Here is a 25,109-nt window from a genome sequence, read left to right as displayed (position 1 = left end):
GCCCAGTCATCTTTCTACAGTAAAGATGCCATTCAGGCCTGTACTGTACATGTTTAAGTCTGGTCTCCACAACAGTATTCATGACTATGAAAGACATTTGGCATATTGACTGACCTTTCTAACACTCTGTTCTTCCTGTTTAGTCACAAGTTTGGTAAGAAGCTGACTTATGTAAACTACCTGTCTGAGCTCAGAGATCACCTGAGCTGGGATCAGCTCATCATCCCACCTGATGTCCTCAGGTAGGTAACACCTCTACACCACTACCTTACCCTGACCCCTGATCTTAACCCTAACCACCTGTCTGAGCTCAGAGATCACCTGAGCTGGGATCAGCTCATCATCCCACCTGATGTCCTCAGGTAGGTTATACCTCTACACCTTACCCTGACCTTAACCCTAACTACCTGGCTGAGCTCAAAGATCACCTGAGCTGGGAACAGCTCATCATCCCACCTGATGTCCTCAGGTAGGTTACACCTCTACACCACTACCTTACCCTGACCTTAACCCTAACCACCTGGCTGAGCTCAGAGACCACCTGACGTCCTCAGGTAGGTTACACCTCTACACCACTACCTTACCCTGACCCCTGACCTTAACCCTAACCACCTGGCTGAGCTCAGAGATCACCTGAGCTGGGATCAGCTCATCATCCCACCTGATGTCCTCAGGTAGGTTACACCACTACACCACTACCTTACCCTGACCCCTGACCTTAACCCTAACTACCTGACCCCTGACCTTAACCCTAACTACCTGGCTGAGCTCAGAGATCACCTGAGCTGGGATCAGCTCATCATCCCACCTGATGTCCTCAGGTAGGTTACACCTCTACACCACTACCTTACCCTGACCCCTGACCTTAACCCTACCTACCTGGCTGAGCTCAGAGATCACCTGAACTGGGATCAGCTCATCATCCCACCTGATGTCCTCAGGTAGGTTACACCTCTACACCACTACCTGACCCCTGACCTTAACCCTAACTACCTGGCTGAGTTCAGAGATCACCTGAGCTGGGATCAGCTCATCATCCCGCCTGATGTCTTCAGGTAGGTTACACCTCTATACCACTCCCTGACCTTAACCCTGACCCCTGACCTTAACCCTGACCCCTGACCTTAACACTGACCCCTGACCTGTAGCTGCTCAGTAGCCTGATATCAGCAGAGTTTCATGTATTCATGTATCCAACCAATCACTGAGGTAGTGTATTCATGTATCCAACCAATCACTGAGGTAGTGTATTCATGTATCCAACCAATCACAGAGGTAGTGTATTCATGTATCCAACCAATCACAGAGGTGTGGTGTCCCACCGGCCCCGGAGGTGTGGTGTCCCACCGGCCCCGGAGGTGTGGTGTCCCACCGGCCCCGGAGGTGTGGTGTCCCACCGGCCCCGGAGGTGTGGTGTCCCACCGGCCCCGGAGGTGTGGTGTCCCACCGGCCCCGGAGGTGTGGTGTCCCACCGGCCCCGGAGGTGTGGTGTCCCACCGGCCCCGGAGGTGTGGTGTCCCACCGGCCCCGGAGGTGTGGTGTCCCACCGGCCCCCCACCGGCCCCGGAGGTGTGGTGTCCCACCGGGAGGTGTGGTGTCCCACCGGAGGTGTGGTGTCCCACCGGCCCCGGAGGTGTGGTGTCCCACCGGCCCCGGAGGTGTGGTGTCCCACCGGCCCCGGAGGTGTGGTGTCCCACCGGCCCCGGAGGTGTGGTGTCCCCACCGGCCCCGGAGGTGTGGTGTCCCACCGGCCCCGGAGGTGTGGTGTCCCACCGGCCCCGGAGGTGTGTCCCACCGTGTGTCCCACCCACCGGGAGGTGTGGTGTCCCACCGGCCCCGGAGGTGTGGTCCCACCGGCCCCGGAGGTGTCCCACCCCACCGGCCCCGGAGGTGTGGTGTCCCACCGGCCCCGGAGGTGTGGTGTCCCACCGGCCCCGGAGGTGTGGTGTCCCACCGGCCCCGGAGGTGGTGTCCCACCGTGTGTCCCACCGGCCCCGGAGGTGTGGTGTCCCACCGGCCCCGGAGGTGTGGTGTCCCACCGGCCCCGGAGGTGTGGTGTCCCACCGGCCCCGGAGGTGTGGTGTCCCACCGGCCCCGGAGGTGTGGTGTCCCACCGGCCCCGGAGGTGTGGTGTCCCACCGGCCCCGGAGGTGTGGTGTCCCACCGTGTGGTGTCCCACCGGCCCCGGAGGTGTGGTGTCCCACCGGCCCCGGAGGTGGTGGTGTCCCAGGTGTGGTGTCCCACCGGCCCCGGAGGTGTGGTGTCCCACCGGCCCCGGAGGTGTGGTGTCCCACCGGCCCCGGAGGTGTGGTGTCCCACCGGCCCCGGAGGTGTGGTGTCCCACCGGCCCCGGAGGTGTGGTGTCCCACCGGCCCCGGAGGTGGCTGATACGTTTAAACTCAGTTTTTCACAATTTCTGACATTTAATCCTAGTAAAAATTAGGATAGGATCACCACTTTATTTTAAGAATGTGAAAATGTCAGAAAAATAGGGGTGATTTTATTTCATCACATTCCCAGTGGGTCAGAAGTTTACATACACTCAATTAGTATTTGGTAGCATTGCCTTTAAATTATTAAACATGGGTCAAATGGTTTTGGTAGCCTTCCACAAGCTTCCCACAAAAAGTTGGGTGAATTTTGGCCCGTTCCTCTTGACAGAGCTGGTGTACAACTGAGTCAGGTTTGAAGGCCTTCTTGCTCCATTTGGAAGACCTATTTGCGACCAAGCTTTAACGTCCTGACTGATGTCTTGCGATGTTGATTCAATATATCCCCAACTTTCCTTTCTCATGATGCCCATCTATTTTGTCAGGTGCACCAGTCTCTCCTGCAGCAAAGCTCCCCCACAACATGATGCTGCCATCCCCGTGCTTCACGGTTGGGATGGTGTTCTTCGGCTTGCCAGCCTCTCTCTTTTTCCTCCAAACATAACAATGGTCATTATGGCCAAACATTTATATTTTTACATTTCTCCAAAAAGTACGATCTTAGTCCCCATTTTCCAGAGGTCTTGGCTGATTTCTTTTGATTTTCCCATGATGTCAAGCAAAGAGGCACTGAGTTTGAAGGTTGGTCTTGAAATACATCCACAGGTACACCTCCAACTGACTCAAATGATGTCCATTAGCCTATCAGAAGCTTCTAAAGCAATGACATCATCTTCTGGAATTTTTCCAAGCTGTTTAAAGGCACAGTCAACATAGTGTATGTAAACTTCTGACCCACTGGAATTGTGATACAGTGAATTATATGTGAAATAATCTAAACAATTTTTTGAATAATTACTTGTCATTTACAAGGTAGAAGTCCTAACAGCCAAAACTATAGTTTGCTAACAAGAACTTTGTGGAGTGTTTGAAAAACGAGTTAATGACTCCAATCTAAGTTTCTGACTTCAACTGTACATGACCATGTATTTACTGCAGGCATGACGAGAGGCTGCAGGCGGCCCAGAAGGGAGGTCTGCACCCCTCATCTAAGACTCCTCCCCCCAGACCTCCTCTGCCCACTCAGCAGTTTGGAGTCAGCCTGCAATAGTGAGTATTTTAGCTGAGTTCCCTTTAATCGTCCCCCCCCCCCCCCCTTAACCGCTCCATATTTCCACCGTGGTTATGCCAACTAATATGATGTACCATACTGCAAGCCTACTGAACTAGACGTGTTCTGTTCCCAGTATTGCTGAGAAGAACCAGGGAGTTATGATCCCTCCTGTGATGTCCCAGACTGTGTCTTATCTCAAAGACAATGGTAAGAAGATAGGAGCTGTCTGAAAGGACCTTGGATCAGGTACCAGACCTCTACAGTATAATAGTTGAGGTAGGAGCTGTCTGATAGGACCTTGGATCAGGTACAGGAACCTCTACAGTAATAGTTGAGATAGGAGCTGTCTGAAAGGACCTTGGATCAGGTACCAGACCTCTACAGTATAATAGTTGAGATAGGAGCTGTCTGAAAGGACCTTGTATCAGGTACCAGACCTCTACAGTAATAGTTGTTGAGGTAGGAGCTGTCTGATAGGACCTTGGATCAGGTACAGGACCTCTACAGTAATAGTTGTTGAGGTAGGAGCTGTCTGATAGGACCTTGGATCAGGTACAGGACCTCTACAGTAATAGTTGTTGAGGTAGGAGCTGTCTGATAGGACCTTGGATCAGGTGCAGGACCTCTACAGTAATAGTTGTTGAGGTAGGAGCTGTCTGATAGGACCTTGGATCAGGTACAGGACCTCTACAGTAATAGTTGTTGAGGTAGGAGCTGTCTGAAAGGACCTTGGCTCAGGTACAGGACCTCTACAATAATAGTAGTTGAGGTAGGAGCTGTCTGAAAGGACCTTGGCTCAGGTACAGGACCTCTACAATAATAGTAGTTGAGGTAGGAGCTGTCTGATAGGACCTTGGCTCAGGTACAGGACCTCTACAATAATAGTAGTTGAGGTAGGAGCTGTCTGAAAGGACCTTGGCTCAGGTACAGGACCTCTACAGTAATAGTAGTTGAGGTAGGAGCTGTCTGATAGGACCTTGGATCAGGTACAGGAACCTCTACAATAATAGTAGTTGAGGTAGGAGCTGTCTGATAGGACCTTGGATCCGGTACCATACTATAATAGTAGTTGAAGCCCTTCACTCCCTCCCACCACTCCTCAGGCCTCCAGACAGAAGGTATCTTCAGGAGGTCCGCTCGTGTTCAGCTCATCAAGGACGTCCAGAAGCTCTTTAACCAGGGTGAGATGGAACCCCTATAACCTCCCCTATAACCTCTATTAGCTCTACAACCAGGGTGAGATGGAACCTCTATAACCTCCATATTAACTTGTATAACCTCCCTAATAACCTTTATAACCTCCATAATAACCTCTATAACCTCCCTAATAACCTTTATAACCTCCATAATAACCTCTATAACCTCCATAATAACCTCTATAACCTCCATAATAACCTCTATAAACTCCATAATAACCTCTATAACCTCTATTAGCTCTACAACCAGGGTGAGATGGAACCTCTATAACCTCCATATTAACTTGTATAACCTCCCTAATAACCTTTATAACCTCCATAATAACCTCTATAACCTCCATAATAACCTCTATAACCTCCATAATAACCTCTATAAACTCCATAATAACCTCTATAACCTCTATTAGCTCTACAACCAGGGTGAGATGGAACCTTTATAACCTCCATAATAACCTCTATAACCTCCATAATAACCTTTATAACCTCCATAATAACCTCTATAACCTCCATAATAACCTCTATAACCTCCATAATAACCTTTATAACCCCCATAATAACCTCTATAACCTCCATAATAACCTTATAACCTCTATAACCTCCATAATAACCTCTATAACCTCCATAATAACCTTTATAACCTCCATAATAACCTTTATAACCCCCATAATAACCTCTATAACCTCCATAATAACCTTTATAACCCCCATAATAACCTCTATAACCTCCATAATAACCTCTATAACCTCCATAATAACCTCTATAACCTCCATAATAACCTCTATAACCTCCATAATAACCTCTATAACCTCCATAATAACCTCTATAACCTCCATAATAACCTCTATAACCTCCATAATAACCTTTATAACCTCCCATAATAACCTCTATAACCTCCATAATAACCTCTATAACCTCCATAATAACCTCTATAACCTCCATAATAACCTCTATAACCTCCATAATAACCTCTATAACCTCCATAATCTAAACCTCCATAATAACTCTATAACCTCCATAATAACCTCTATAACCTCCATAATAACCTCTATAACCCCCATAATAACCTCTATAACCTCCATAATAACCTTTATAACCTCCATAATAACCTCTATAACCTCCTATAAGCTCTTTAACCAGAGGTAGAGTAGCTGGAACTCTGAGCCGAGGCGGGGGTCTCCCGGGGCCAGAGGCGGGGGTCTCCCGGGGCCAGAGGCGGGGGTCTCCCGGGGCCAGAGGCGGGGTCTCCCAGGGCCAGAGGCGGGGCTTTTATCTCTCACTACCAGGAAGCAGAGATCAATAATAATCCAGATCAACCTCTATCTCCTCTGTCTCAGATGACATCACACCACAGCCCCATGTCCCCCCCCAGACCTCTGTTGACTGTTGTCTGTTATCAGGTATCTCTCTCCTCCTCAGGGAAGCTCAGTCAGTCTGTTATCAGGTCTCTGTCTCTCTTCCTCAGGGAAGCTCAGTCTGTTATCAGGTCTCTCTCCTCTCCTCCTCCTCAGGGAAGCTCGGTCTGTTATCAGGTCTGTCTCTCCTCCTCAGGGAAGCTCAGTCTGTTATCAGGTCTCTCTCTCCTCCTCAGGGAAGCTCAGTCTGTTATCAGGTCTGTGTCTCTCCTCCTCAGGGAAGCCAGTGGTTTTCGAGCAGTACGGAGACATCCACGTGCCTGCTGTCATCCTGAAGACCTTCCTCAGAGAGCTTCCTGAACCTCTGCTCACCTTCCCCCTCTACCACCAGATACAGGACATAGTCCGTAAGTACACAAGGCTTTAGCTCAGCAGGCTAAACACACTGTTGTGACACGTAGGTCCACGGGTCACAACAGTTCTCTGTCGGCATCGTTCACACGCCCCCTTAAGCCTTAGCTCCACTCATCTCTTTAAAATGTCACATGACGGCAGCTCTCTCGTCGTGGTCGCCGGCTCTACTTTATTTTCCACCATCATTTGCAAATACATTCATTAAAAGTCCTACAGTGTGAGTTTCTGGATTTTTTTTCTCATTTTGTCTGTCATAGTTGAAGTGTATCTATGATGAAAATTATAGGCCTCATCTTTTTAAGTGGGAGAACTTGCACAATTGGTGGCTGACTAAATACTCTGTCTGACAAGTAGTTGGTGAACCAGGCAAGGCAGTCATCTGAGAAACCAAGGCTATTGAGTCTGCCGATAAGAATATGGTGATTGACAGAGTCGAAAGCCTTGGCCAGGTCGATGAATACGGCTGCACAGTACAGTGATCACTGAGATCCTGGTTGAAGACAGCAGAGGTGTATTTGGAGGGCAAGTTGGTCAGGATATCATCTATGAAGTTGTCCATGTTTACGGATTTTGGGTTGTACCTGGTAGGTTCCCTTGATAATTTGTGTGAGATGGAGGGCATCTAGCTTCGATTGTAGGACGGCCAGGGTTCTAAGCATATCCCAGTTTAGGTCAACATTGGAATTAATATCTCCAGACCATTGTGAAGTAGGAACCTATATCAATATACTAATTTAATGGCTCTACTGTGAAGTAGGAACCTGCATCAATATACTAATTTAACGGCCCTACTGTGAAGTAGGAACCTGCATCAATATACTAATTTAACGACTCTACTGTGAAGTAGGAACCTGTATCAATATACTAATTTAACAGGCTCTACTGTAAAGTAGGAACCTAAATCAATATACTAATTTAACGGCTCTACTGTGAAGTAGGAACCTGCATCAATATACTAATTTAACAGCTCTACTGTGAAGTAGGAACCTGCATCATTTGCCCAGCTTCCTGAAGTGGGTCACATATGAAACAGACCGTGGTGACCCGGTGTATCTGAACTGGAAAGAGAACCTCAGCGTGTGATGTGACGTACAGCTTGTTGTTCCAGGAGTGGAGAGCAGTCTACGAGTGACCCGGTGTATCTGAACTGTGATGTGTGACGTTGTTGTTCCAGAAGTGGAGAGCAGTCTACGAGTGACCCGGTGTATCTGAACTGTGATGTGTGACGTTGTTGTTCCAGAAGTGGAGAGCAGTCTACGAGTGACCCGGTGTATCTGAACTGTGATGTGTGACGTTGTTGTTCCAGAAGTGGAGAGCAGTCTACGAGTGACCCGGTGTATCTGAACTGTGATGTGTGACGTTGTTGTTCCAGAAGTGGAGAGCAGTCTACGAGTGACCCGGTGTATCTGAACTGTGATGTGTGACGTTGTTGTTCCAGAAGTGGAGAGCAGTCTACGAGTGACCACCTGTAAACACATCCTAGCGAGACTACCAGAACACAACTACATGGTGTTGAAGTACCTGCTCTGCTTCCTGAACATGGTAACAACACCGCACGGCAACACACAACACCGCACGGCAACACACAACCACATGACACAACACCGCACGGCAACACACAACACCGCACGGCAACACACAACCACATGACACAACATCGCACGGCAACACACAACCACATGACACAATGCCGCACGGCAACACACAACCACATGACACAACACCGCATGGCAACACACAACAACATGACACAACGCCGCAAGGCAAAACAAAACACAACACTGCACGGCAAAACACAACAACAAGACACAACGCCGCACGGCAACACACACCAACATGACACAACACCGCACGGCAACACACAACAACATGACACAACGCCGCACGGCAACACACAACGCTGCACGGCAACACACAACAACATGACACAACACCGCACGGCAACACACAACAACATGACACAACGCCGCACGGCAACACACAACACTGCACGGCAACACACAACAACATGACACAACACTGCACGGCAACACACAACAACATGACACAACGCCGCACGGCAACACACAACACCGCACGGCAACACACAATATGACACAATATTTATATAGCCCTTCGTACATCAGCTGATATCTCAAAGTGCTGTACAGAAACCCAGCCTAAAACCCCAAACAGCAAACAATGCAGGTGTAAAAGCACGGTGGCTAGGAAAAACTCCCTAGAAAGGCCAAAACCTAGGAAGAAACCTAGAGAGGAACCAGGCTATGTGGGGTGGCCAGTCCTCTTCTGGCTGTGCCGGGTAGAGATTATAACAGAACATGACCAAGATGTTCAAATGTTCATAAATGACCAGCATGGTCGAATAATAATAAGGCAGAACAGTTGAAACTGGAGCAGCAGCACAGTCAGGTGGACTGGGGACAGCAAGGAGTCATCATGTCAGGTAGTCCTGGGGCACGGTCCTAGGGCTCAGGTCCTCCGAGAGAGAGAAAGAAAGAGAGAATTAGAGAGAGCATATGTGGGGTGGCCAGTCCTCTTCTGGCTGTGCCGGGTGGAGATTATAACAGAACGTGGCCAAGATGTTCAAATGTTCATAAATGACCAGCATGGTTGAATAATAGTAAGGCAGAACAGTTGAAACTGGAGCAGCAGCATGGCCAGGTGGACTGGGGACAGCAAGGAGTCATCATGTCAGGTAGTCCTGGGACATGGTCCTAGGGCCCAGGCCAGTTGAAACTGGAGCAGCAGCATGGCCAGGTGGACTGGGGACAGCAAGGAGTCATCATGTCAGGTAGTCCTGGGGCATGGTCCTAGGGCTCAGGTCCTCCGAGAGAGAGAAAGAAAGAGAGAAGGAGAGAATTAGAGAACGCACACTTAGATTCACACAGGACACCGAATAGGACAGGAGAAGTACTCCAGATATAACAAACTGACCCTAGCCCCCCGACACATAAACTACTGCAGCATAAATACTGGAGGCTGAGACAGGAGGGGTCAGGAGACACTGTGGCCCCATCCGAGGACACCCCCGGACAGGGTCAAACAGGAAGGATATAACCCCACCCACTTTGCCAAAGCACAGCCCCCACACCACTAGAGGGATATCTTCAACCACCAACTTACCATCCTGAGACCGAGTAGGTCCACAAAGATCTCCGCCACGGCACAACCCAAGGGGGGGGCGCCAACCCAGACAGGCTGACCACAACAGTGAATCAACCCACCCAGGTGACGCACCCCCCAGGGACGGCATGAGAGAGCCCCAGTAAGCCAGTGACTCAGCCCCCGTAACAGGGTTAGAGGCAGAGAATCCCAGTGGAAAGAGGGGAACCGGCCAGGCAGAGACAGCAAGGGCGGTTCGTTGCTCCAGAGCCTTTCCGTTCACCTTCCCACTCCTGGGCCAGACTACACTCAATCATATGACCCACTGAAGAGATGAGTCTTCAGTAAAGACTTAAAGGTTGAGACCGAGTTTGCGTCTCTGACATGGGTAGGCAGACCGTTCCATAAAAATGGAGCTCTATAGGAGAAAGCCCTGCCTCCAGCTGTTTGCTTAGAAATTCTAGGGACAATTAGGAGGCCTGCGTCTTGTGACCGTAGCGTACGTGTAGGTATGTACGGCAGGACCAAATCAGAGAGATAGGTAGGAGCAAGCCCATGTAATGCTTTGTAGGTTAGCAGTAAAACCTTGAAATCAGCCCTTGCTTTGACAGGAAGCCAGTGTAGAGAGGCTAGCACTGGAGTAATATGATCAAATTTTTTGGTTCTAGTCAGGATTCTAGCAGCCGTATTTAGCACTAACTGAAGTTTATTTAGTGCTTTATCCGGGTAGCCGGAAAATAGAGCATTGCAGTAGTCTAACCTAGAAGTGACAAAAGCATGTATTAATTTTTCTGCATAATTTTTGGACAGAAAGTTTCTGATTTTTGCAATGTTACGTAGATGGAAAAAAGCTGTCCTCGAAATGGTCTTGATATGTTCTTCAAAAGAGAGATCAGGGTCCAGAGTAACGCCGAGGTCCTTCACAGTTTTATTTGAGACGACTGTACAACCATTAAGATTAATTGTCAGATTCAACAGAAGATCTCTTTGTTTCTTGGGACCTAGAACAAGCATCTCTGTTTTGTCCGAGTTTAATAGTAGAACGTTTGCAGCCATCCACTTCCTTATGTCTGAAACGCATGCTTCTAGCGAGGGCAATTTTGGGGCTTCACCATGTTTCATTGAAATGTACAGCTGTGTGTCATCCGCATAGCAGTGAAAGTTTACATTATGTTTTCGAATAACATCCCCAAGAGGTAAAATATATAGTGAAAACAATAGTGGTCCTAAAACAGAACCTTGAGGAACACCGAAATTTACATTTAACATTTACATTTAAGTCATTTAGCAGACGCTCTTATCCAGAGCGACTTACAAATTGGTGCATTCACCTTATGACATCCAGTTGATTTGTCAGAGGACAAACCATTCACAGAGACAAACTGATATCTTTCCGACAGATAAGATCTAAACCAGGCCAGAACATGTCCGTGTAGACCAATTTGGGTTTCCAATCTCTCCAAAAGAATGTGGTGATCGATGGTATCAAAAGCAGCACTAAGGTCTAGGAGCACGAGGACAGATGCAGAGCCTCGGTCCGATGCCATTAAAATGTCATTTACCACCTTCACAAGTGCCGTCTCAGTGCTATGATGGGGTCTAAAACCAGACTGAAGCATTTCGTATACATTGTTTGTCTTCAGGAAGGCAGTGAGTTGCTGCGCAACAGCCTTCTCTAAAATTTTTGAGAGGAATGGAAGATTCGATATAGGCCGATAGTTTTTTATATTTTCTGGATCAAGGTTTGGCTTTTTCAAGAGAGGCTTTATTACTGCCACTTTTAGTGAGTTTGGTACACATCCAGTGGATAGAGAGCCGTTTATTATGTTCAACATAGGAGGGCCAAGCACAGGAAGCAGCTCTTTCAGTAGTTTAGTTGGAATAGGGTCCAGTATGCAGCTTGAAGGTTTAGAGGCCATGATTATTTTCATCATTGTGTCAAGAGATATAGTACTAAAAGACTTGAGCGTCTCTCTTGATCCTAGGTCCTGGCAGAGTTGTGCAGACTCAGGACAACTGAGGTTTGGAGGAATACGCAGGTTTAAAGAGGAGTCCGTAATTTGCTTTCTAATAATCATAATCTTTTCCTCAAAGAAGTTCATGAATTTATCACTGCTAAAGTGAAAGTCATCCTCTCTTGGGAATGCTGCTTTTTAGTTAGCTTTGCGACAGTATCAAAAAGGAATTTCGGATTGTTCTTATTTTCCTCAATTAAGTTAGAAAAATAGGATGATCGAGCAGCAGTAAGGGCTCTTCGGTACTGCACGGTACCGTCCTTCCAAGCTAGTCGGAAGACTTCCAGTTTGGTGTGGCGCCATTTCCGTTCCAATTTTCTGGAAGCTTGCTTCAGAGCTCGGGTATTTTCTGTGTACCAGGGAGCTAGTTTCTTATGAGACATTTTTTTAGTTTTTAGGGGTGTAACTGCATCTAGGGTATTGCGCAAGGTTAAATTGAGATCCTCAGTTAGGTGGTTAACGGATTTTTGTCCTCTGGCGTCCTTGGGTAGGCAGAGGGAGTCTGGAAGGGCATCAAGGAATCTTTGTGTTGTCTGTGAATTTATAGCACGACTTTTGATGTTCCTTGGTTGGGGTCTGAGCAGATTATTTGTTGCAATTGCAAACGTAATAAAATGGTGGTCCAGGATTATGAGGAAAAACATTAAGATCCACAACATTTATTCCATGGGACAAAACTAAACTAACAACATGACACAACGCCGCACGGCAACACACAACACTGCACGGCAACACACAACAACATGACACAACACTGCACGGCAACACACAACAACATGACACAATGCCGCACGGCAACACACAACAACATGACACAACACTGTACGGCAACACACAACACTGCACGGCAACACACAACAACATGACGCAACACCGCACGGCAACACACAACATGACACAACGCCGCACGGCAACACACAACATGACACAACGCCGCACGGCAACACACAACAACATGACACAACACCGCACGGCAACACACAACAACATGACACAACACTGCACGGCAACACACAACAACATGACACAACACCGCACGGCAACACACAACAACATGACACAACACTGCACGGTAACACACAACAACATGACACAACACCGCATGGCAACACACAACAACATGACACAACACTGCACGGCAACACACAACACTGCACGGCAACACACAACACTGCACGGCAACACACAACACTGCACGGCAACACACAACACTGCACGGCAACACACAACAACATGACACAACACTGCACGGCAACACACAACACTGCACGGCAACACACAACACTGCACGGCAACACACAACACTGCACGGCAACACACAACACTGCACGGCAACACACAACACTGCACGGCAACACACAACACTGCACGGCAACACACAACACTGCACGGCAACACACAACACTGCACGGCAACACACAACACTGCACGGCAACACACAACACTGCACGGCAACACACAACACTGCACGGCAACACACAACACTGCACGGCAACACACAACACCGCACGGCAACACAACACCGGCACACCAACACCGCACGGCAACACACAACACCGCACGGCAACACACAACACCGCACGGCAACACACAACACCGCACGGCAACACACAACACCGCACGGCAACACACAACACCGCACGGCAACACACAACACCGCACGGCAACACACAACACCGCACGGCAACACACAACACCGCACGGCAACACACAACACCGCACGGCAACACACAACAACATGACACAACGCCGCACGGCAACACACAACAACATGACACAACGCCGCACGGCAACACACAACAACATGACACAACGCCGCACGGCAACACACACAACATGACACAACGCCCGCACGGCAACACACAACAACATGACACAACACCGCACGGCAACACACAACACCGCACGGCAACACACAACATGACACAACACCGCACGGCAACACACAACAACATGACACAACACCGCACGGCAACACACAACAACATGACACCACACCGCACGGCAACACACAACACTGCACGGCAACACACAACACTGCACGGCAACACACAACAACATGACACAATACCGCACGGCAACACACAACAACATGACACAACATTGCACGGCAACACACAACACTGCACGGCAACACACAACATGACACAACACTGCACGGCAACACACAACACTGCACGGCAACACACAACAACATGACACAACACTGCACGGCAACACACAACACTGCACGGCAACACACAACAACATGACACAACACCGCACGGCAACACACAACAACATGACACAACACTGCACGGCAACACACCACAACATGACACAACACCGCACGGCAACACACAACACTGCACGGCAACACACAACAACATGACACAACACCGCACGGCAACACACAACAACATGACACAACACTGCACGGCAACACAACACCGCACGGCAACACACAACACTGCACGGCAACACACAACAACATGACACAACACTGTACGGCAACACACAACACTGCACGGCAACACACAACAACATGACGCAACACCGCACGGCAACACACAACATGACACAACGCCGCACGGCAACACACAACATGACACAACGCCGCACGGCAACACACAACAACATGACACAACACCGCACGGCAACACACAACAACATGACACAACACTGCACGGCAACACACAACAACATGACACAACACCGCACGGCAACACACAACAACATGACACAACACTGCACGGTAACACACAACAACATGACACAACACCGCACGGCAACACACAACAACATGACACAACACTGCACGGCAACACACAACACTGCACGGCAACACACAACACTGCACGGCAACACACAACACTGCACGGCAACACACAACACTGCACGGCAACACACAACAACATGACACAACACTGCACGGCAACACACAACACTGCACGGCAACACACAACACTGCACGGCAACACACAACACTGCACGGCAACACACAACACTGCACGGCAACACACAACACTGCACGGCAACACACAACACTGCACGGCAACACACAACACTGCACGGCAACACACAACACTGCACGGCAACACACAACACTGCACGGCAACACACAACACTGCACGGCAACACACAACACTGCACGGCAACACACAACACTGCACGGCAACACACAACACTGCACGGCAACACACAACACTGCACGGCAACACACAACACCGCACGGCAACACACAACACCGCACGGCAACACACAACACCGCACGGCAACACACAACACCGCACGGCAACACACAACACCGCACGGCAACACACAACACCGCACGGCAACACACAACAACATGACACAACGCCGCACGGCAACACACAACAACATGACACAACGCCGCACGGCAACACACAACAACATGACACAACGCCGCACGGCAACACACAACAACATGACACAACGCCGCACGGCAACACACAACAACATGACACAACACCGCACGGCAACACACAACACCGCACGGCAACACACAACATGACACAACACCGCACGGCAACACACAACAACATGACACAACACCGCACGGCAACACACAACAACATGACACAACACCGCACGGCAACACACAACACTGCACGGCAACACACAACACTGCACGGCAACACACAACACTGCACGGCAACACACAACAACATGACACAATACCGCACGGCAACACACAACAACATGACACAACATTGCACGGCAACACACAACACTGCACGGCAACACACAACATGACACAACACTGCACGGCAACACACAACACTGCACGGCAACACTGCACGGCAACACACAACACTGCACGGCAACACACAACAACATGACACAACACTGCACGGCAACACACAACAACATGACACAACACCGCACGGCAACACACAACAACATGACACAACACTGCACGGCAACACACAACACTGCACGGCAACACACAACAACATGACACAACACCGCACGGCAACACACAACACTGCACGGCAACACACAACAACATGACACAACACCGCACGGCAACACACAACAACATGACACAACACTGCACGGCAACACACAACACTGCACGGCAACACACAACAACATGACACAACACTGCACGGCAACACACAACACTGCACGGCAACACACAACACTGCACGGCAACACACAACACTGCACGGCAACACACAACACCGCACGGCAACACACAACAACATGACACAACACCGCACGGCAACACACAACAACATGACACAACACCGCACGGCAACATACAACAACATGACACAACACCGCACGGCAACACACAACAACATGACACAACACCGCACGGCAACACACAACAACATGACACAACACCGCACGGCAACACACAACAACATGACACAACACCGCACGGCAACACACAACAACATGACACAACACCGCACGGCAACACACAACAACATGACACAACACCGCACGGCAACACACAACAACATGACACAACACTGCACGGCCATAACTTCTCAAAGGGCTTTGTTCTACATATGGAGACAGACTCTTTACACAATGTAATGTCCTTAAGGGCTTTGTTCTACATATGGAGACAGACTCTTTACACAATGTAATGTCCTTAAGATAAGACTTCTCAAAGCCCACTGAATAAATATTGCTGAAAATGACAAGTTTTGTTTTTGTCTGTTAAACCAAATGGACAGCTATATGAATGCCGTGTAGACATTTTAGAAAAGGCCTGACCACCAAAAAAAAGACCACTACAATAATAGTCCACTGTTGAGAGAAATCAAACCCACTTCCCCCTTTTTCTCCCATGTGAAATGCTGAGGTTTCAATGTAGAGAAAACCCCTCTCTCTCCGTTCACACTGACCTTTAACTAACCAACCTTAGCCAGAACTAACCCACAAGGCCTCAGACAGGACGGCTGGAGATGTGTCCCTAACAGCACCCTGGCCCCTATATAGTCCACTGCCTTTGACCAGGGCCTCATAGGGAATAGGGGAGCCATTTGGGATGAGGCTCAGACAGGATGGCTGGAGATGTGTCCCTAACAGCACCCTGGCCCCTATATAGTGCACTGCCTTAGACCAGGGCCTCATGGGTAATAGGGGAGCCATTTGGGATGAGGCCTCAGACAGGACGGCTGGAGATGTGTCCCTAACAGCACCCAGGCCCCTATATAGTGCACTGCCTTAGACCAGGGCCCCATAGGGAATAGGGAGCCATTTGGCATGAGGGCTTGCTCTGATCCAGATTGTGAGGACTCCCAGGGCGATGTATAAAGTTCTCCAGGAGACAGACTAATGCTGAGCTTCACTCTCTGAGACTTTACATTCACTTCCCACGCTGATGTTAATATAATGCTGCTTGTGTGGAACGTCGCAGGTTCATATGGTGACACTGGATTAGACTGTATCATCTAGTCCGATCTCTCCTGGGTTCTGTTACACATTATCACACCGGGCTGACTGGGGACTGGTTATCAGACCGGGGGACTGGTTATCGGACCGGGGGGACTGGTTATCGGACCGGGGGGACTGGTTATCGGACCGGGGGACTGGTTATCGGACCGGGGACTGGTTATCGGACCGGGGGACTGGTTATCAGACCGGGGGACTGGTTATCAGACCGGGGGACTGGTTATCAGACCGGGGGACTGGTTATCGGACCGGGGACTGGATATCGGACCGGGCGGACTGGTTATCGGACCGGGCTGACTGGTTATCGGACCGGGCTGACTGGTTATCAGACCGGGGGACTGGTTATCAGACCGGGGGACTGGTTATCGGACTGGTTATCGGACCGGGGGACTGGTTATCGGACTGGTTATCGGACCGGGGGACTGGTTATCAGACCGGGGGACTGGTTATCGGACTGGTTATCGGACTGGGGGACTGGTTATCGGACTGGTTATCGGACCGGGGGACTGGTTATCGGACTGGTTATCGGACCGGGGACTGGTTATCGGACCGGGGACTGGTTATCAGACCGGGGGACTGGTTATCGGACCGGGCGGACTGGTTATCGGACCGGGCTGACTGGTTATCGGACCGGGCTGACTGGTTATCAGACCGGGACTGGTTATCAGACCGGGGACTGGTTATCGGACTGGTTATCGGACCGGGGACTGGTTATCGGACTGGTTATCGGACCGGGGACTGGTTATCAGACCGGGGACTGGTTATCGGACTGGTTACCGGGGACTGGGGACTGGTTATCGGACCGGGGGACTGGTTATCGGACTGGTTATCGGACCGGGGACTGGTTATCGGACTGGGGGACTGGGACCGGGGACTGGTTATCAGACCGGGGGACTGGTTATCAGACCGGGGGACTGGTTATCAGACCGGGGGACTGGTTATCAGACCGGGCTGACTGGGGACTGGTTATCAGACCGGGGGGACTGGTTATCAGACCGGGGGGACTGGTTATCGGACCGGGGGACTGGTTATCGGACCGGGGGGACTGGTTATCGGACCGGGGGGACTGGTTATCGGACCGGGGGGACTGGTTATCGGACCGGGGGGACTGGTTATCGGACCGGGGGGACTGGTTATCGGACCGGGGGGACGGGTTATCGGACCCGGGGGACTGGTTATTATTAAATTGAATAGCAGGCAGTCTGTTTAGTCAGGATCGTACTCTGACAGGTTGAATAGCAGCTAGTCTGTTTAGTCAGGATCGTACTCTGACAGGTTGAATAGCAGTCTGTTTAGTCAGGATCGTACTCTGACAGGTTGAATAGCAGCTAGTCTGTTTAGTCAGGATCGTACTCTGACAGGTTGAATAGCAGTCTGTTTAGTCAGGATCGTACTCTGACAGGTTGAATGGCAGGCAGTCTGTTTAGTCAGGATCGTACTCTGACAGGTTGAATGGCAGGCAGTCTGTTTAGTCAGGATCGTACTCTGACAGGTTGAATGGCAGGCAGTCTGTTTAGTCAGGATCGTACTCTGACAGGTTGAATGGCAGGCAGTCTGTTTAGTCAGGATCGTACTCTGACAGGTTGAATGGCAGGCAGTCTGTTTAGTCAGGATCGTACTCTGACAGGTTGAATGGCAGGCAGTCTGTTTAGTCAGGATCGTACTCTGACAGGTTGAATAGCAGCTAGTCTGTTTAGTCAGGATCGTACTCTGACAGGTTGAATGGCAGGCAGTCTGTTTAGTCAGGATCGTACTCTGACAGGTTGAATAGCAGGCAGTCTGTTTAGTCAGGATCGTACTCTGACAGGTTGAATGGCAGGCAGTCTGTTTAGTCAGGATCGTACTCTGACAGGTTGAATAGCAGGCAGTCTGTTTAGTCAGGATCGTACTCTGACAGGTTGAATAGCAGGCAGTCTGTTTAGTCAGGATCGTACTCTGACAGGTTGAATGGCAGGCAGTCTGTTTAGTCAGGATCGTACTCTGACAGGTTGAATGGCAGGCAGTCTGTTTAGTCAGGATCGTACTCTGACAGGTTGAATGGCAGGCAGTCTGTTTAGTCAGGATCGTACTCTGACAGGTTGAATGGCAGGCAGTCTGTTTAGTCAGGATCGTACTCTGACAGGTTGAATGGCAGGCAGTCTGTTTAGTCAGGATCGTACTCTGACAGGTTGAATGGCAGGCAGTCTGTTTAGTCAGGATCGTACTCTGACAGGTTGAATAGCAGGCAGTCTGTTTAGTCAGGATCGTACTCTGACAGGTTGAATAGCAGTCTGTTTAGTCAGGATCGTACTCTGACAGGTTGAATAGCAGGCAGACTGTTTAGTCAGGATCGTACTCTGACAGGTTGAATAGCAGGCAGTCTGATTAGTCAGGATCGTACTCTGACAGGTTGAATAGCAGGCAGTCTGTTTAGTCAGGATCGTACTCTGACAGGTTGAATAGCAGGCTGTTTTAGTCAGGATCGTACTCTGACAGGTTGAATAGCAGGCAGTCTGTTTAGTCAGGATCGTACTCTGACAGGTTGAATAGCAGTCTGTTTAGTCAGGATCGTACTCTGACAGGTTGAATAGCAGGCGGTCTGTTTAGTCAGGATCGTACTCTATGATCCTTCTGACAGGTTGAATAGCAGGCAGACTGTTTAGTCAGGATCGTACTCTGACAGGTTGAATAGCAGGCAGACTGTTTAGTCAGGATCGTACTCTGACAGGTTGAATAGCAGGCAGTCTGTTTAGTCAGGATCGTACTCTGACAGGTTGAATAGCAGGCAGACTGTTTAGTCAGGATCGTACTCTGACAGGTTGAATAGCAGGCAGACTGTTTAGTCAGGATCGTATTCTGACAGGTTGAATAGCAGGCAGACTGTTTAGTCAGGATCGTACTCTGACAGGTTGAATAGCAGGCAGACTGTTTAGTCAGGATCGTACTCTGACAGGTTGAATAGCAGTCTGTTTAGTCAGGATCGTACTCTGACAGGTTGAATAGCAGGCAGACTGTTTAGTCAGGATCGTACTCTGACAGGTTGAATAGCAGGCAGTCTGTTTAGTCAGGATCGTACTCTGACAGGTTGAATAGCAGGCAGACTGTTTAGTCAGGATCGTACTCTGACAGGTTGAATAGCAGGCAGACTGTTTAGTCAGGATCGTACTCTGACAGGTTGAATAGCAGCTAGTCTGTTTAGTCAGGATCGTACTCTGACAGGTTGAATAGCAGCTAGGCTGTTTAGTCAGGATCGTACTCTGACAGGTTGAATCAGGCAGACTTTAGTCTGACTCTGACAGGTTGAATAGCAGGCAGACTGTTTAGTCAGGATCGTACTCTGACAGGTTGAATAGCAGGCAGTCTGTTTAGTCAGGATCGTACTCTATGATCCTTCTGACAGGTTGAATAGCAGGCAGTCTGTTTAGTCAGGATCGTACTCTGACAGGTTGAATAGCAGGCAGTCTGTTTAGTCAGGATCGTACTCTGACAGGTTGAATAGCAGTCTGTTTAGTCAGGATCGTACTCTGACAGGTTGAATAGCAGGCAGTCTGTTTAGTCAGGATCGTACTCTGACAGGTTGAATAGCAGGCAGTCTGTTTAGTCAGGATCGTACTCTGACAGGTTGAATAGCAGCTAGTCTGTTTAGTCAGGATCGTACTCTGACAGGTTGAATAGCAGGCAGACTGTTTAGTCAGGATCGTACTCTGACAGGTTGAATAGCAGGCAGTCTGTTTAGTCAGGATCGTACTCTGACAGGTTGAATAGCAGTCTGTTTAGTCAGGATCGTACTCTGACAGGTTGAATAGCAGGCAGTCTGTTTAGTCAGGATCGTACTCTGACAGGTTGAATAGCAGGCAGTCTGTTTAGTCAGGATCGTACTCTGACAGGTTGAATAGCAGTCAGTCTGTTTAGTCAGGATCGTACTCTGACAGGTTGAATAGCAGGCAGACTGTTTAGTCAGGATCGTACTCTGACAGGTTGAATAGCAGGCAGTCTGTTTAGTCAGGATCGTACTCTATGATCCTTCTGACAGGTTGAATAGCAGGCAGTCTGTTTAGTCAGGATCGTACTCTGACAGGTTGAATAGCAGGCAGTCTGTTTAGTCAGGATCGTACTCTGACAGGTTGAATAGCAGGCAGTCTGTTTAGTCAGGATCGTACTCTATGATCCTTCTGACAGGTTGAATAGCAGGCAGACTGTTTAGTCAGGATCGTACTCTGACAGGTTGAATAGCAGGCAGTCTGTTTAGTCAGGATCGTACTCTGACAGGTTGAATAGCAGGCAGTCTGTTTAGTCAGGATCGTACTCTATGATCCTTCTGACAGGTTGAATAGCAGGCAGTCTGTTTAGTCAGGATCGTACTCTGACAGGTTGAATAGCAGCTAGTCTGTTTAGTCAGGATCGTACTCTGACAGGTTGAATAGCAGGCAGAATGTTTAGTCAGGATCGTACTCTGACAGGTTGAATAGCAGGCAGTCTGTTTAGTCAGGATCGTACTCTGACAGGTTGAATAGCAGGCAGTCTGTTTAGTCAGGATCGTACTCTGACAGGTTGAATAGCAGGCAGTCTGTTTAGTCAGGATCGTACTCTGACAGGTTGAATAGCAGGCAGTCTGTTTAGTCAGGATCGTACTCTGACAGGTTGAATAGCAGTCTGTTTAGTCAGGATCGTACTCTATGATCCTTCTGACAGGTTGAATAGCAGGCAGACTGTTTAGTCAGGATCGTACTCTGACAGGTTGAATAGCAGGCAGTCTGTTTAGTCAGGATCGTACTCTGACAGGTTGAATAGCAGGCAGACTGTTTAGTCAGGATCGTACTCTGATCAGGTTGAATAGCAGGCAGACTGTTTAGTCAGGATCGTACTCTGACAGGTTGAATAGCAGACAGTCTGTTTAGTCAGGATCGTACTCTGACAGGTTGAATAGCAGGCAGACTGTTTAGTCAGGATCGTACTCTACCTTCTGACAGGTTGAATAGCAGGTAGACTGTTTAGTCAGGATCGTACTCTGACAGGTTGAATAGCAGGCAGTCTGTTTAGTCAGGATCGTACTCTGACAGGTTGAACAGCAGGCAGTCTGTTTAGTCAGGATCGTACTCTATGATCCTTCTGACAGGTTGAATAGCAGGCAGACTGTTTAGTCAGGATCGTACTCTGACAGGTTGAATAGCAGGCAGTCTGTTTAGTCAGGATCGTACTCTGACAGGTTGAATAGCAGGCAGTCTGTTTAGTCAGGATCGTACTCTGACAGGTTGAATAGCAGGCAGTCTGTTTAGTCAGGATCGTACTCTGACAGGTTGAATAGCAGTCTGTTTAGTCAAGATCGTACTCTGACAGGTTGAATAGCAGGCAGACTGTTTAGTCAGGATCGTACTCTGACAGGTTGAATAGCAGGCAGACTGATTAGTCAGGATCAAATGTAAACACTTTCTCTCTCCCTCTTCCCCTCCCTCCTCCTCTTCCAGGTCTCTCAGCAGAGTATCATCAACAAGATGTCTCCCTCCAACCTGGCTTGTGTGTTTGGTGTCAATCTGTCCTGGCCTTCTCAGGGCTCTGTCTCTCTGACATCTCTAACACCGCTCAACATCTTCACTGAGATCCTTATAGAACATTACCATACAGTCTTCAGCTCTCGCTGCCCACAAGCAGAGGTACTGCCCTGATACCAGCCCTGATACCAGCCCTGATACCAGCCCTGATACCAGCCCTGATACCAGCCCTGATACCAGCCCTGATACCAGCCCTGATACCAGCCCTGATACCAGCCCTGATACCAGCCCTGATACCAGCCCCGATACCAGCCCCGATACCACCTGATACCAGCCCCGATACCACCTGATACCAGCCCCGATACCACCTGATACCAGCCCCGATACCACCTGATACCAGCCCGATACCACCTGATACCAGCCCCGATACCACCTGATACCAGCCCGATACCAGCCCGATACCAGCCCCGATACCAGCCCCGATACCAGCCCCTATACCACCTGATACCAGCCCCTATACCACCTGATACCAGCCCGATACCACCTGATACCAGCCCGATACCACCTGATACCAGCCCCGATACCAGCCCTGATACCAGCCCGATACCACCTGATACCAGCCCCGATACCACCTGATACCAGCCCCGATACCACCTGATACCAGCCCGATACCACCTGATAACAGCCCCGATACCAGCCCGATACCAGCCCGATACCAGCCCCGATACCAGCCCGATACCACCTGATACCAGCCCCGATACCACCTGATACCAGCCCGATACCACCTGATACCAGCCCCGATACCACCTGATACCAGCCCCGATACCAGCCCTCATACCAGCCCCGATACCACCTGATACCATCCCGATACCACCTGATACCAGCCCGATACCACCTGATACCACCTGATACCATCCCCGGTACCAGCTCTGATACCAGCCCCTGTACCAGCTCTGATACCAGCCCCTGTACCAGCTCTGATACCAGCCCGGTACCAGCCCCCCGGTACCAGACGATACCAGCCCCGGTACCAGTTCTGATACCAGCCCGGTACCAGCTCTGATACCAGCCCCGGTACCAGCTCTGATAGCAGCCACGGTACCAGCTCTGATAGCAGCCCGGTACCAGCTCTGATACCAGCCCGGTACCAGCTCTGATACCAGCCCCGGTACCAGCTCTGATACCAGCCCGGTACCAGCTCTGATACCAGCCCGGTACCAGCTCTGATACCAGCCCCGTACCAGCTCTGATACCAGCCCCGGTCCAGCTCTGATACCAGCTCCGGTACCAGCTCGATACCAGCCCGGTACCAGCTCCGATACCAGCCCGGTACCAGCTCTGATACCAGCCCGGTACCAGCTCTGATACCAGCACCGGTACCAGCTCTGATACCAGCCCCGGTACCAGCTCTGATACCAGCCCCGTACCAGCCGATACCATCCCCCGTACCAGCCGATACCATCCCCCGTACCAGCCGATACCATCCCCGGTACCAGCCGATACCAGCCCCGGTACCAGCCGATACCAGCCCCTGTACCAGCTCCGATACCAGCCCCGGTACCAGCCGATACCAGCCCCTGTACCAGCTCTGATACCAGCCCCGGTACCAGCCAATACCAGCCCCGGTACCAGCCGATACCAGCCAATACCAGCCAATACCAGCCCCAGTACCAGCCCACCACCGTACAGACAGGCTCCACTGCACAGCCCACCACCGTACAGACAGGCTCCACTGCACAGCCCACCATCGTACAGACAGGCTCCACTGCACAGCCCACCACCGTACAGACAGGCTCCACTGCACAGCCCAACACCCAGCAACTCAACCCAACAAAACAGACACGCTGTGATTGTCTACTGGGACGACCTGTTTTTGAAGAACGTCCCCAACCACCTGATACCAGCCCCCGGTACCAGCCCACCACCGTACAGACACGCTGTGATTGTCTACTGGGACGACCTGTTTTTGAAGAACGTCCCCAACCACTTCATACCATCCCCCGGTACCAGCCCCCGGTACCAGCCCCCGGTACCAGCCCACCACCGTACAGACACGCTGTGATTGTCTACTGGGACGACCTGTTTTTGAAGAACGTCCCCAACCACTTCATACCAGCCCCCGGTACCAGCCCCCGGTACCAGCCCACCACCGTACAGACACGCTGTGATTGTCTACTGGGACGACCTGTTTTTGAAGAACGTCCCCAACCACCTGATACCAGCCCCCGGTACCAGCCCCCGGTACCAGCCCACCACCGTACAGACACGCTGTGATTGTCTACTGGGACGACCTGTTTTTGAAGAACGTCCCCAACCACCTGTTGCTGCTGAAACAAGATGGCTCCCAGAATCTGTTCCCTTTCTTTCTCCTGTGACATAATGCAGTTTGTTTTGGTACACAACTTATTGTCCCCATGGGGGAAATGTTGTTACAGTGTCATGTACACATTTAAAGTGGCGTTTAGATACAAAACAAAATTTGACAATACAACTTTCATAACAGTTACACACCAATAAAAAAATGTAATAATTATAAGAAATAAAACAATAAAACATACATTTAAAAATGTAAAAAGACTAGTCTGCTGGTCTTACTGAGTCTAT

General features: G+C 50.0%; 1 protein-coding gene across 1 annotated transcript in view; it reads left to right on the top strand.

Moving 5' to 3' along the window:
- LOC115122361 (rho GTPase-activating protein 8) overlaps positions 1-22,932 on the top strand; it is a gene marked incomplete at its 5' end in the record, with an annotated part of 31,461 nt that extends 8,529 nt beyond the window's left edge. The window contains 7 exons of the mRNA XM_065014609.1: positions 144-242; positions 3,429-3,539; positions 3,677-3,750; positions 4,647-4,724; positions 6,370-6,498; positions 7,944-8,047; positions 22,482-22,932. Coding sequence (XP_064870681.1) covers positions 144-242; positions 3,429-3,539; positions 3,677-3,750; positions 4,647-4,724; positions 6,370-6,498; positions 7,944-8,047; positions 22,482-22,679 — 793 coding nt within the window. The remainder of the gene's footprint in view (positions 1-143; positions 243-3,428; positions 3,540-3,676; positions 3,751-4,646; positions 4,725-6,369; positions 6,499-7,943; positions 8,048-22,481) is intronic.
- Positions 22,933-25,109: the final 2,177 nt, after the last annotated feature.

This window comes from Oncorhynchus nerka, unplaced genomic scaffold (assembly GCF_034236695.1).
Source record: "Oncorhynchus nerka isolate Pitt River unplaced genomic scaffold, Oner_Uvic_2.0 unplaced_scaffold_2452, whole genome shotgun sequence".
In the NCBI taxonomy this organism is placed as follows: domain Eukaryota; kingdom Metazoa; phylum Chordata; class Actinopteri; order Salmoniformes; family Salmonidae; genus Oncorhynchus; species Oncorhynchus nerka.
Note: the sequence above shows the minus strand (reverse complement) of the source record. Positions and strands in the feature narration are given on the sequence as shown.